Source organism: Lepeophtheirus salmonis, chromosome 8 (genome assembly GCF_016086655.4).
Source record: "Lepeophtheirus salmonis chromosome 8, UVic_Lsal_1.4, whole genome shotgun sequence".
NCBI classification, from domain to species: Eukaryota; Metazoa; Arthropoda; class Copepoda; order Siphonostomatoida; family Caligidae; genus Lepeophtheirus; species Lepeophtheirus salmonis.
This window is the reverse complement of record NC_052138.2, coordinates 5,671,830-5,687,676: the sequence shown is the minus strand read 5'-3', so window position 1 is coordinate 5,687,676 and position 15,847 is coordinate 5,671,830. Positions and strand designations below refer to the sequence as shown.

The window sequence follows — 15,847 nt, the reverse complement described above, 5'->3', positions numbered from 1 at the left end:
TTATAAATTGTAAATAAATATTATTTAAGTGTTTACTAATATTTATTTATTTTTCAGCCAATGAAGGATTCTCAACTTTACTTGGTCGTAGGAACTCTTATATTTATTGATGTAATCATCATGACGACTTGGCAAATTGTGGATCCATTTTATCGAGACACAAAGGAGCTACGTCCTTATGTAAGTATAAAGTTATAACAGTTCATTAACAGCGACAAGAGCCTCTTCAGGAAAGCAGGGGTGGAGGACACAACAAGATTAGCCATAAAGACTTATTGAGTGGACTGGCTTAGGGTGGGGCCAAGGAGTACCAGTCAGGGGATAAAGGAATTTGTGAAGCCCTGGATGGATGCCAACTACCCCAATTGAATTACTTTGAGCAACAGGACTCAGCACCTGACCATAGGTACATAATAACTTAGGTTTAGTGTAAGGAAAACTTCACCAACTTCTGGTCTCTAAACTTGTGCCCCCTCATCATCAGACTTCTCGCCACTGTATTCTGGGATATAGGTTTCGTGAAGAGCAAGGGCTGAAACTCCGACACACAATGTTGACACCTTGAAGGCATCTGTTGTGAAGGAGTGGGCTGATATGTCCAACAACTATGTCATAAAAGTGCACCAGGCATTCAGCCCCAAACAGGAGCCCTGCAAATGTGGACATAGTGTGAAGGTATATAGGGGAAGGAGTTAAATTTTTGCAGCCAAGACTAGGTCTCTTTGGACTTCTGGTCCGCGCCGAGTCCTGCTTCAATACCCAAGGTCTTTCAACAGCCACCTGATTGCACCAGAGAATCACTGCACTCTTCAGAAAGTCAAGCTACACTTCGGTGTTGATTCTCAAGCAGATTTGGAAGATTTGTGGTGGTAGGATATAACCCTCAATTGAGACAATACCAAACACCTTATCTGTGAATGGTTTCCATAACCCTGGGCAGTGTTGAGCTGTACCTTTAAGTGTTGCATTTTGAGGCAATGGTTTATTGTCCAGCAGTACATATCCGATCTCACTCGTCATGGTAGAAGACTCCAATCGCTTTTGGGAGTCAAACACAACTGGCCAACTAGTAGATAGTCTGCTAGAAATAGGGAAACTAGTTTTCATCAAACAAAAAAGGGAATAAGGTCTTCTTTCCTAGGGCGACCATTTTATTGTTCCAGCCTGTAATTTAATATAAAAAAATACTCCTGCTGCCGTGTAGATGTTCTTCTTGTTAAAGTAGATTGAAATCTTACTATGAAAAATGTTGCAATTTGCTGACGCACACTGTACATATATAATTTATATTTATTTGAAAATGTACACTTTTTAGTTTTGCATAAAAATATATATATTTAAACTATTATATAATACAAAATTAACTTTGAAACTGAAACAAATATTATTACATTTTGTGGACTTTTCTGTGTTTCTTTATTCTTTCTCTTTCTTTCTAGTTTTTATCTTTAACACATATGTATGTACATAGAAAGTTTTCTTATTTTCATATATTAGTGTGAGGCTGGGAGCAACATTTTGACAAATTCAGACGAAATGGCAGTCAACCATTCTATGGTATTTTGTTAAGACCGGATCAATACGAATCTAATTACAATTTCAATTAAATAAACTAGCAGAAATACCTGGAATCCCTCTGAGTTTTTAGGTGTTGTAAAACAAACAGACAAGGTTAACTTGAGAAATTTAGATAAATGTTTAAAAAATAGGAGAGAATGGAAACCTGCTTTCATTTCCTTCTGCCCTGACTTCTACTCCCCGAAGTTTGCCGTTTTAGATGTATTAGCGTCGAATATTTGGGACTCCTCTCATCCAAATTTGGATTCACTCTGAGCTGTCATTATGGCGGCATGGTGGACACAACGTTCATCATCAATAGCTGCCAATCTTCTTTCTGTTATTGCTTGTGAAGGAGAACATATTGAATGAAAAATACCGCTAAATGTAGTACTTGAACAATTTACAATTAGTTTTGAGTTCTTTTTTCTTGATAACAAACAAAACATTTGTTTCGTTAAAAAGTTATGCTATTCTAAGTTTTTCACTGTGCCTACTCTATTGTTGTAAAAACACAATATTGGGCAAGAATTTTTGTAATTCCAACCCAAACAGCCTACTTTATTTTCCAAATCTGTTGTCATTACTATTTAATTACAAACAAGAAAATATAAGTTTAAAATAGCTGCAAGATTATATATTTATTTTTAGGGGGGCTTGGTATTTGGAATTTTAATGAAAAAAAAAAATTGCAATTCTTTGAAAAAATATTAAAAGTTAAATTTCTCAGATAAAAAATGGGAAAACAAAATAATTTAGAAAAAAATTGAAAAATTAATTTTGTCGTAAAAAATTTCAAAAATTCATAGCTATTCACAGACAATCAAGATTTTTGGAAAAAAAATTCAAAAATCCAAAGTAGTTCAGAAGAAAAAAATCTTAAGAAAAAATAATTCTGAAATTAAATTTCGAATATACAACTTTTTTCCAAAAAATATCAATTTTAAATGTCTGGTAAAGAAATTTGATTATGAAATATATTCGGAAAAAAATTTCTGAAAGTGAATTTCAAATTTCAAATTTTTTGGGAAACAATTTCAATAACTAAATTTGTCGAGAAAAATTCAAAAATCGATAGTTATTCTCAAAAAATTTCAAAAATCCAGATTTTTTTGAAAAAAAATTCAAATTTTTCGTACAAAAATTTCCAAAATTAAATTTTACATATAAAACTTTTTGCAAAAGAATTCAAATACTAAATTTTCTAGTAAGAATGAAATATGGAGTCCTACAGCCTCTCGCCATAGAGACTCCTCTGTTTCTACATTTAACACTGACAGATACTGAGTGGGCTGTTGTTTAAGTACTTCAACTCAAAGCTGTTGGTAATTAATTGGATGAAACATCTTCACAGCTTCGCAGTCATAAAAGGCAATCATGCGATATTTTGGTTCTGCGTATTCCCTTCTGGAAATGTTAGTCCTTCGGAAAGCCATTCGTCTATAATGTTGATAAAATAATGGAAATCATCGAGTCCAACTGTCAAATAAGCAATGTTTTGATTGACAAGGACATAAACATTAATGGACATAAAAGTCCATTAAATGTAATTGATTTATTTTTACTACACCTTATATATTTTATTGAAGTTGCACGTAATTGTTCGATAGTTCCGTATTCAATAACCATAGAAAGGTTATGTTTATTCGACTAAAGTTTGGGATATCAGCACCACACTAATATATTAGATTTACTTACGGAATATGAATAATAAAAAAATAAGTAAAGAATGGTCAAACATTCTGTTTTCATAAACATCTCTAGGATATTCAATACCCCCAAAAAAAAAAAGGTACATTATGCTAATGTTGCTATGTAAATATTTGAGCAACAAATAAAACAAAAATAACTTTCATGTTGCAAATGAATTATTCACTGTAATTTGTATTTACAGTAACACTTGGCTACAAAAAATACTTGAAGATAGAGTATTCAATTATAGGTACTGCTTGTATGTACACATAATAAATAGTATTCGTTAAATGAAACTGTAGCCCCATACAATTTGTAGAATGTACATTTATAAAAAAGTACAGGTTGAGGACTCAAAAATTAGAAAATTTTAAAAGCCGTATTCACTTCTACATATTTTCATTTTTTGTGCAATTTTTATAGCAAAATATGAAGTAAAAGATAGTTATTCAACAATCTTCTACATTGTTTATTCTTTATGTTCCCCTCCATTCTGAATTATGGCTTCAATACGGGGACGAACAGAAGCACAGCTGACATGATCACTCCTCCGTGATCACGTCCTTCAAGGCATCGACATTTGGATGAGAAGTCTTGTTTGTTTTGTCCTCCAAGAGTCATCCAACAGCGAAGTCTAGGGGATTCACGTTGGGTGAGGACAAAGGCAAGAAGTTTGTCAGCCAGAAGGCCTTGATGAATTGCTGCACCTTCATGGAGCAACAACCCTGGGTAAACACATAAGTGTCCTTACTTAATTTGCTCTTCAACCATGGCAAGACATGGTACCTGAGGACCTTGTAATGTAATGTCCATGTTGACTTTCTCGTTGGCCTTGAATAAGTAAGGAGGCATCTTGGTACTATTGGACAACACAATCCCGAAGTCCATGACCTGAGCAGGATGTTTGCTCCAAGAGGTTCCCTGTATTGGAGCTGTTGATTCTGTCAAGATCTTCTTGTCAGAGAACGACATGTGCGCGGAGAAGATCACACTTCCTCTGCCGTTTTGCTTGTTGCATGGACATCTTTGATCGCACAAAAACAAAACAAACATCAAATTGTAGCTTTGTGTCAGTTCTTTTGATTGAACCAGGGAAAAAAATTCCCCACTTTTAGAACTGAGTCTATAGGGCCTCGAAGAGGATTCTAATTTTTGAGTCCTCTTACTTGTACTGCCGATATGTATAAAAAATAGTAATCTTAAAAAGGCATTGTAGCCCAAACAATTTGGAGAATCGATATTTATAAAAACGTTTTGTATGTATGTATATCTTTCTGTGGAGTGTACAATTGTTTTTGAAGCGTCAAGCGTGCTGTCATTTAAAAAGAAGCAGTTTATTTATAGCGATGAAAATCCGTTATATTTTTTAGCTCGGTTGTTTTTTTCTTTTGATTTTTGGAGTTGACAAACTGCAATGTAAATTTTCAGCTAAGCTGTTGACATTCTTATTAACTCCCTGAGGAATTAGCTTCCTTTTCTACTGCATTAAATTATATACTAAACCGGATTAAACATTAATGTGTGCTTATAAAAGATGGCGAATACCTTGAAGATTTGTTGCAGAGTTACAATTGTAAGCCCCTGTTGGACTCAAAGTGGAATTGAGGATCGAAATTAGAGTGATTCTTGTTTATTTCTTTCTCCCCTTCGTACCAGCTGCTTGTAGTACTAAATTTCGAGTTGAACTAAACGCCTACAAGGTTTCATTTATTCTTACATACTAGCAGTTTATATTTATGAGACTTTTCACATATATTTAGTGGATGGTACCTACGTTGAAGGGCTAAACAGAGGGGAATAGAAACAAAGAATGAATGTAGAAGAAAAGAGACAGAAAGAGGGGTGTAGAAAGAGAGAAGAGAAGAGGGGAGACACAGTGAGAAGGAAATACATAAAGAAAAAGAGACATAGTATATATGTACAGGGTTCACAAGTAATCTATGCTGCCATTTATTGGTGCGTTCTCTTGGACAAACACGGGAAGTGAGGCAGCTGATTTTTTTTTAACGCTTGTTCAACCCTGAAACAGAAGGGAAAAGTCAATACACGAATTGGTTGTTCCAAATATTTAAAAAAGGCACAGAGTCTTCCTTGGAATCTGTGCCCGGAGCAACAACAATTGCTCGAACTCTAGGACTCAGTGAGACGTTCGTTCGCAAGGCAAACTTGGTAAACTCTAAAGAAGAATTTAGGCAACAGCAATATGGGCTGAATTTAAAAAGGTTCTTTAATGTTTCCAAGGCAATTTTTATTTCATCTCGGCAGATTTCTGCCTACAAACTTGCCGTATCAGAATCTGATGGACTTTTTTTGTGAAGCGCGATTAAATGACAAAACAACCAAACCCCTGCAACAATACATACGAACTTAACAGTCGACTCAAGAAGGAATTCTAGGATTTACCAATGGACCAAGTGTAAAAGGCCTGCTTGTACTTTCGGCCGCCTAAAGAGACTAAAATTGAGGCTGGATGTTATTTTATTTGATTAAAATAAATTTAAATTTACCAAGTTTTTTACATTTTGTTTTATGTGATAAATGGTTTGAGAAAAAATTGCATTTTAAAAATAATCATTTTTTGATGTCAGAGATAGCTTCTGGACCCTGTAAATAAAACAATCACTTGTGTACATACTTATAATAATTAGATGTTAAGTTGTAAGTGTAAATCCAAATTAAAAGTTAAAAACGAATGAAACCCGTTCTTCTCGGGACTTCATAGAGAGTTTAGTATACAATAATAACAAGATATACACATGAGACTTTTAGTTTAGATGGAGTTCTTAAAATATATTTTTAAAAAACTTAATTAGAAAATACACATGTAATTATCATAAAAAGCTAATAAAAAAGAAGAACTATTATACCTAAAAGGACACTTAAAAAGTATGTATTACAAGCACTTGATTTTAATATGGGGCCCGACAACACAAAAACAAACTAGAAGGATTTTACTGAAAATTAAGTATGGATTACAATTCTATTCTTTTACAAATTATCTATTATTTATATTAACAAAATATTCATATTAACACATTAAATGTATCGCAAACTGCATTCTAAAATGAGCCTAATTGATAGTCAAAATCAAAAAAATAAAGGATTTTATTCAAAAGGGCCCTTCTGAGGGCCAATATAAGTTTTTTTAAAACAAATAAAAGTTGTAAGGTATAATTAAATTGCTTGGGTATCTCAACTGATCCCAGTATTTTTAGTAATAATCCTATAATTGAATGATGTTTGTATATAACTATTGGACTTTTTGGTGATCGTAAATGAATTCTTGGATATGTTAATTCATTTCAGTATTTTAAACACAAAGTCTATAATTGACTCAAATTTGTCTCTTAAATAATAAAATAAAGGAGGGATTAGGATTTGAGATTATTTTTAGTCATTCCACGTCAAGTGTACACACTTTTTTGCAATTTACAGCATACATCATTTCCAATTTTAGGATTTTTGATAGGTTGGTTTTTCTATACGAAATAAGAGTGTGTGTATAATATTAAGTTTCCATGACTCACCAGTGCCGTTATAGGTCTATTCAAAGTTGGGCACAGTGTGTTGGACCAGTGTTGCTCACAAGGGTATAGTTCAGCTTCTGTGGCTCAATTTAAAAAAAAAAGTTAAGATATAAGATGCACAAGAATATAAACTTTAAGGTATATTCAATCATAATCTTATTTTAATCAAATATATAAGTCTGAGGCTCTGCTGTGACCTTTAAAATGCCACCCTTTCCATGCACAACCCCCAATTTAGTTTATATTTTGGTCTAACATGGCTCAGTATATGTTTTTAAACATATTTCAAAAAATGGCATCACTTCCAACGCTCGTTCCATCCGTCTCAGCTTGCTCTGTTCATTTTTACAGATCGTTTTTAGACTTTTATTATGTATATCTAATAATCGTATATTTTATCAGTTTGTTTAATTTGATTCTAAATATCTAATTAGAGAAAATAAATATTATAATTCAGAATAATTTATTGATACAAATTTTGTTGAATTGAATGATTAAAGTATTTAAATTACATTTGAATCAATTTAAGAGTTTAAGAAACATACACTCCTTTTGACCAGTTGATCAGGTCAATGATGTTATAAGCCCAACTGTTTATAGCAGGCTTTAAACTGATGCTGAGAGATAGGCTACTCGGATTATCGTTTGGTCCACTCTCTCCCCTGATCGCCAAGATTTGTTCTACCCATATGATGTTCTCCCTCTGGTCATTTAAGAAACCCCGAGCATGAAGGATAATTTCACTGTGAGCATACTAATCAGAGACTTGAGACAATTAACATTGAAATATGACGTACCTCGGCACTTCTGTCCAACGGTACTTCAGCTTGATATTAACAATATGGATAATACATACGAATTATAAACTACACTATGAATCTCAGATTTCTTAGATTTTCCCCCATCAGTGCATGTTTTGATACCCAGAGTCTTGAAAGTATGTTAGCAGTTGACTATTTTATCCAAACCCCTTGCTTTAACCATTTAGATATAAACTTTGCAATTTGTGTAGCGTCTGATTATTCTTTGTTTGTTGTCTCTGGTATAAAATGGAACAAGTTATTAATCCCAGGCTCACTATCAACACTATGGGGATCTTGCTTGATCCTACCAATAAATGACTGTTCCTTACTCATTTCTTCCACTATCCAATTAGTCAAGTCGATTCTTCCATCAAAGAAAATACAAGAGACTTGCTCCTTCTCTCCACACCTCTTCTCACACTCGTATCTAATCTCTTTCATCGACTTATCCTGCGTTATTATAATCTTATTTTTGTCAATGATTAACGTTAACGTTTAACGTTATATTAAATTAATTTATGACTCTATTATTACATGTGTTAGCTAATAAAAATTCTATGTCAACTATGTTTAAATTCATTTTGGCTATGGATTTATACAATATTTAAAAGTTAACTTAAACTACCAATGGGGCTCAATTATAATTTTCATATCTACACCAAGTATAGCAACATCAAATTGTAACCTTACTTAACTTAATGTTAAGTTCTGATTAAAATTTCTTCATATTTTAACTTTTCGCATGAAGGACAATAAATATACATTCCCTTAATATCTAAAAACTACATATAGAAAGCCAGTACTGTAGAATATAGAAAAAAAACGCATTTATTTCATTTTCAATCTGAAATTGATAGATTACATTACATTTTTGAAATCTACGTAAAAAATATTGCAAAAAACACTACTGGCTTTTGATTTTCAACAAAAAGGACAGTATGACCCAGCTGACATGTATGTACTTGTTTTTTTTAATATGATTATTGCATAGCTATTTCTTAGATCGAGTATCTACGCAGTTCTCAGATACACTTAAAAAAGACTGTACGGAGTAGACACACATACAAACAGATGAACATTGCGTTATTAATATAGATACAATAAAGGAAAATTAAATTACAAGTATATAAATTATGAAATCAAGCTTGATTATGTGCAAAATATTCTTACTTGCTAATGTGCTGACAAGTTCTAATATATTTTATTAATTTTTGTACTTATTCAATTAACCTTTTTTTTTTTTTTACAGACATCCAATGGAGATGATGACATGGTCATCATACCTCGAAACGAATATTGTCGCTCTAATAACATGACGATATTCGTTTGCTCAATCTACGCTTATAAAGGTCTACTCATGGTAAGACAGTAATCCTTATAAATTTTTATCAGTAGACAACATGTTACCATATTGACAAATATAAATATGTGGAGCTGTAGTTTATGTGTTCAATTTCCTTTTATGAATTACATTTATTCAAGCTCTTTGATCCTTTCCCCTAAGAAAGAAATAATGTCCTTATTATATGAAATATTAGTAAATACTCACATGAAATATGTCCTGCCGGTATGTAAAGTAAAATAAACCAAAAAGAAACGTGGTAACCCTGACAATTTGAAGAATTTTTGGGAGAGATCAGCTGAGATGTCTTGACGTTTCATTAAATTACTTGCCTTCAGCTGTGAGATGAAGGAAATAAACACAAATGTCACACTGTATCCAGCAAGGAAATAAAGAGTAGTTACTCCGTTTGGATCCTCAATCTTACTCTGAGTCCCAAAAGGACTTATACCAATAACTCCCACTACACTTTTTTTCAATATAAGTCCTATATATAGACTCGGAGTAAAATTGAGGATGGAGAATGATGTATTGATTGTCTATGTCCTTGTTTCATATCCTTAACAAAATGGATTTATTTTGGAGTTACTAATGTGTGCCCCTGCTGAACTCGGATTAGAATTAAGGATCGACATCGAAATAATTGATTAATAACTCTTCATCAGCTAGTTAGAGTTGATACCCGTCTTTCTTTTGCACGTGCATTAAGAGAGGTGTAAAAAATATGTCCTAGAAAGTGGGAGCTGTTTTTGTTTAGTCGGCAATCTGATCAGGCTTATAAGGGAGAACCGTATAAAAGTTTCGTTAGAGTAGCTACAATCAGCTGTGACAAGAAAGGAGGGGGAGACGGAAATATGCAAAAACATTGGCACGAATGATTCCGGTGTCGATCATCAATTCTACTCCGTGTCCAACAAAGACTTACACATATAGCTCCCGAAAAACCCCTCATTGTTACTCTCCATAACTTATGAGTAACTTTTTGAATACAAAAATATTTTTAAACACTTTGAAAAAAAAAAAAAAATCCGGGCATACAACGTTGGGCCTACATGTTGTTTTTCTTTAAAATGAAAAATAAGGAATATATTCTTATCTACCACTTGAGAACAAACTTTAATGAAATTTATGAAATTCAACAACATCGTTATCAAAGTCAAAATTATGTAATTCAGCAACATGACTTTAAAACAGAAACTTCTGAATCATTTTACATATACAGAATGTTGTTAAAAAAAATCATTTTCAAATGGCTATAAAGGCAAAAAAAAAAAAAAGAAGTCCTTTAAAGATTGAAACTCAACAAACATAACTTTTTCACTAAAATACAACAGAAGATCGAATTAACAGGTGACCCTAGAAATACGAGACCCTAGTACACACGATAAAATAAACATTTTGAGAAAGTTGATCTATATGTGACCTAAAAAGAATATGATGTAAGCTTAAAATGTTATATAACTACTGCTTTAAATATAAAAAGTCTTTAATGATCATGTCATGGGCGAGTTCATTCTTATTACTTTAAAAATAAATTAAAAAATAAGGATTCATGAATGAAAAAAAAAATTGGGTCGGGGGAGAGGAATTCCCAGAAATAAAAAATTATTTTTTCTTGAGTGCTTAAAAGATGTTTTCGCATCCAAAAAGTAGGGCTAAAATTGAATTTGATTTTAATGTCACCTTCTATTATGAGCACAGTCACGAGGTATTACTAGGGATGTAAAAATTGCTCGAAATTTCGTAATCATACATTTAAAAAAAGTATATTTTGGTAATCTGGAAGATATATTTATCCCCAATCTGGAAAAAAGCGTATTATTTCCTATAGTAATCTCTGTAAGCAAATATGTCCTACATCAAAGTAGCAAAAAAATAATATTCTTGTTGATTTACACAGACGAATATTTAGACAATTTACACTAGTTATTACTTAATGAGAGCTCGCTAACACAAAAATACAATTTGTAATGATCCCTTGTCGTATTACAGTCAACTCCAGATCAAAGAAACTGTTATATTTTAGTTCATAAGTTGAATTTATCCGGATTTTTTCATACAAAATTTATTAAAAAACCACAGTTTTTTAATAATCTGTATATATGTATATAATAGTTTTTTTGTTTGATGTCTTTTTTGGGTGCCAACACGGTTGAGCCTAAGAGGATGAAACTTTACTTTGTTGCCTCTTTTAAACTTGGTCATATACGAGGAACAGAGAAAATGTGTTATCATTGATAGTAGTTTTACTTAGGATCTTTAAGTTAATCCAACTCTGAGCTGTGAGGTGTTAGAGATGAGTTAATTGGCATTTTGATAGATATTTGATTTACAAATTACGGTTGTCAAAAAAAAAAAAAAAAAAACTACATGAAAAGGCATTTTTCTAAAAATTTTCACAAAATCCAAAAAATTATGGTGAAAAAAAGAAAATCAGTGAAAATTGCAGTTTTTTTGTTTTTTGTAGGTGCAAAAAATGTATTCCCAATGGAATATTGGTTGATAAATTAAATAAAATTTGTAGAATTTTGTATTAAGATTCGTTTTTATATAAATTTTTAAATTTTATTCATCCATTTTCAGTTTTTAAGAAAAAATACCACAAAAAGAGGGATTGTGGACACTAAATTTAATACTTTAATACGGCTTATATATATTATGTTTTTAATTGTCAGAACCTTCTATTACGTAGTTTTTACAATACTTGCAAAAATTAAAGAGTCATGAAGTTTTATTTTTTCGACATTATTCTTCATAACTTTTTATTTTTGCATGTACAAAAAATCTTAGTAGGTTTGTGCTCTATTTTACAATGCCAATAAACGTCAAAACTAATTTTTTATCAAATTAGTGCAACACAGTTCTTTTGTAATTTTCTTTGCGATTTTTGATTTGGCAATTTCAAAAAAATTAATCAGAGCTGGATTTTTTATGTAGACATATTTTTTCAAGGTTATATAATGGTATGTTATTTAAAGTTTAAACCCCAATTTAAAAAATACAATTCTTATACCGTGTGGTACATTAAAGTCTGAACACTTTGAAATTTAAAGTTCAACATGATATCATTTATTAATTAAGAATAGAATTTCAACAAAATTAACACTATTATAGTTTTTGTGTCTGAACTCTCTCAATGATTAATGTAGCGTCTTTAGCACGAATGAAAGCTCCTAGGCGGCGGAAGGCCTACCACCCTTTGGGGATGTACTCCTCTGTCATAGCATGTGTCAAAAGGGGCCTCTCCGCCCTCAAAAGGATCCTTCTATACTCTTTTTTTGATAGTTCTTTGGGTAGTCTGGGGGGAAACTCCGAGATCCCTTGCACGGGCCTCATGGACTGGAGAAGATTGGCCTGGGATATGTTATTTAACTCCCCCGCGACCAGTTTAGCCTTTTTGACAAAGCTCTTCTTCCACACAAATATTTTCAACTTGCTGATTGCGTAGACGGTGGTCCTGGAGATACCCTATTGCTAGGAGTGCAGGAATGGAAATTTGTTCATCAAGTTTCATGTGTCATTTTTTTAGAATTGTACGTAAGAAACAGAGTTGATGTTTTTTGTTAACTAATTGCTAATGCGTTAATATATCGGTAATTTATGAATTACTTTTAGTCACTCAACCTTAATTAATTATTAAATTAGTAAGTATTCAGATTGCAATGGGCCATCCGGTAATATACATGTTCTTATTATAATGCTCACTCGAACGGGTCTAAAATATTAAGAAGAAATAACATTGATCATTGTTAATAGGATTTCCCACTCCCTACTTGACCCGAGCAACGTCGGGTAACCCTATGCTAGTATCCCAAATAGATAAAATAATTTATGTTTGTGTGTCTACCCACAAGTGCATTCTAGCATCGGTCAGCCCTGTATTCGAACGTATGTTCTCTTGGGATTTTAATGAGTTGAGAAAAATGGACAGTGATCGGGAGACTGTGGTTACGGATATGACTCCCTCTGGATTTAGGGCCATGTTAAGATGGATTGATCTAGATGAGATAGCATTGGTTCTAAATGACGTGTGTTCGCTTCTCTGTTCTGCTGAAAAATATGATTTATCCGATCTCAAGGAAGAGTGAAACGTAATTTGATTTGTTTCATTAAAAAAAATGATTCCCCCTGTCCCAAAGTTTTTTAAGGTATTGGTTGTCGATTCAAAAATGCACAAAAACAACAACAAAAAAACGAATTATTGTACGAACAGAAAAAGGATGAACGTATATTAAATACGAATTACAAAAGGGAGTTAGGAAGAGGATGAACGAGTTAATCGTAGTATGTATCTTTAATCTTCATTATGGTTGAAGAAGGAACAAGGCAAGATTGCAATGGCAATGACAATAAATAAATCCCAGGGTCAAACATTTGAAACAATTACTTTATATTTACCAAAATCAGTACTTTAACATTGTCAATTATGTGTGCCATTTTCAAGAGTGACAAAAACGGGGTGCAGGATTGATTATATTTACATTAAATGGACAAAAACAACAAAAGATGTTGTATACGAGGAGGTTTTACAATAGAAATTTAATTACTATATATTTGTAGCTTATAGTAAATCGTTTTAGCTTAAAATTTCAACATAAATAAGCTATTTTTCACAAGCTATCTTTAAGATAGCATGTTTGTGCTAGTACCTATATAATCTAATGCAATCTCATTTTTACTCTTTAACTATAATATTTAGTTCATATATTCAGTTATTCTTGGTTTTTTTGTTTTATATTTACTATTTTTCGGGGGATCACTCATGTATTGTTTTCTACTCCCCAAAATTGATTTAAGTCTGTTTAAATTAGATTATAACGAGAGAAACAGCATTAACATCCCCTTGAAACATTTTAAAGAAAAAATGCCACTTTTTTTTGTTGCAATAATATATTTTCTTGTAGTTATTTGCAATTTTTAGTTAAAGTTTGGTGAATTGGATTAATTTGTTCCCTTTTAAGTCATTCTTGTACTTTTTCTATTTCCCGTTTTTCAATTTAAGGTATCAGCTGATATCCCATATATAAAACTCTACTTCAATTTTAGTACCAGAAGTTCGTGAAAAGTAATTAACTTTTCATATAAGTTTTTTATCAAAAATTGAATTATGATATTTCAATTGTAATAATCACAAGTTATATATTGTTCATACCCAAATCTAATGTTATTAAAATTAATTTACGTAATTTTAAGTCTATGTCAACTCTATATCAAAAAAAAAAAAAATTCGCCTATTATTTAAATTAAGGTTGAACCTAATTTCATTAACTACGTACAAAAAATATGTTCACTAACGGAGAGTTAAAAAGCAATGTGAAATGAATTTAAAAAGAAACATAGAGAACAAAACTGTTGGTGCCAGCTCTCAATTTCTAACTATAAAACTGGAGAAATCCTCATGAGAATTCTTCATAAATTTCTATGAAGTTGATACCAAAAAAAGGAGGAAGGAAACTTGGCATTATGCGGATATTTTTATTTCCTGTTTCTTCTTTGAGAAGTATTTTATGTACTACAAAATTGGTATCGGAGAGAACGTTGAATGTATGTGTATTTTTATTATATATGATTTTTTTATATCTGGACTTGACTGTATATATATATATATATATATTTGGCCATCTTATTATTTCGATGAAAAATGTTTGCCTATCATTTACAAATGTATAGCTACGCCTTAAATAAAATATTAGAAAGTAATATAATTATACAGTATCGAATAAAATACCATCTTTGATTTTAATATTATGAAATATTTATGTTGTATATATATTTTACAATTTCAATATATAACTAATATGACGATCATAACCCAGGCCCTGAAAAGTACAAGGCATTCCCGTTAAAAAATAGCCTTTTAAAAAATTATTATAATATTATTTTTGTATTCCTCTTATGGAGCAGGCTACTAATTACACATTTCAAGACATTGCTAAGCCTGAACTGTTCCCATCAAGAACCAGTGTATATAAAATTAAAATAGGGCATTGTTTAGAAAATAACAAAATATATTAAAAATGTGCCATCTATGTGTTAAACCAGGACTTTTAGCCCATTTTTTGAACCATATACAACCCAATTTTAACAGAACATAAACCCTATATCTCTGTAAGATTATACGGAAAATTGTGAATAAATTTGGTGTATTTGAATGTCAAATGGAGCCACTAATAAAAATGGCTTATAATTTTAGCATCTATTATAAATAAATGTTTCTGAGATAAAAAGTTGGCAAAATCGATTATCTTTAATAAAATAATGGTACCCAGGCATATCAGGGACAACGTTCCAATAAGCATACATAAATACATTCAGGGGTTTAAGATAATAATTTCATCAAGAAACAGGCGAAGTAATACTGAGGGACTTTTTTCATTTTAGGACTAAATAACTGATACTTACAGGGTCAATACGCAAAACTTTGAATCTCGTTTTCTCGTCATTATGAGGAAGTTTTGCGATTTTTTTAATATTCCGTCGTTGGTATTTCGTGCATTGGGGAAAAAAAATATTAATCATTTCACTCATCTTCATCGTGAGTGAGTAAGAAGCAAAAAGTAAGCGGGTGTTTGATCTCATTGGTGCTGAAATTAGTGTGGAAAAGATTATGAACAATGTAAACTCCTCTAGGAGCCTTGTTTACCTTCATCTATATGGTTTTCTTCCCGTCCTGACCTTAACCCCGTAGACTGTAGCCTTTAGGAGAAGAAAGTCTGCGATCCCTCTCATCCAAATTTAGATTCGCTCCAAACTGCCATCGTGACAACGTGGTGCGCCATAATTTTCAAGAGCTGCTAATCTTTTCACCGGTGTGTATAAACTTTTATCGCTAGTGGAGGAGGAAATATGGAATATTTTTTAATGTTCCTTGAAATGGATAGATAGAGCTGCACTGATTAAGTATAGTATGACTTTTACTCCATCTA

General features: G+C 31.9%; 1 protein-coding gene across 1 annotated transcript in view; it reads left to right on the top strand.

Moving 5' to 3' along the window:
• GABA-B-R2 (gamma-aminobutyric acid type B receptor subunit 2) overlaps positions 1-15,847 on the top strand; it is a 335,226-nt gene that overhangs the window by 195,774 nt on the left and 123,605 nt on the right. Inside the window, exons 11-12 of the mRNA XM_071890371.1 lie at positions 58-180; positions 8,829-8,939. Coding sequence (XP_071746472.1) covers positions 58-180; positions 8,829-8,939 — 234 coding nt within the window. The remainder of the gene's footprint in view (positions 1-57; positions 181-8,828; positions 8,940-15,847) is intronic.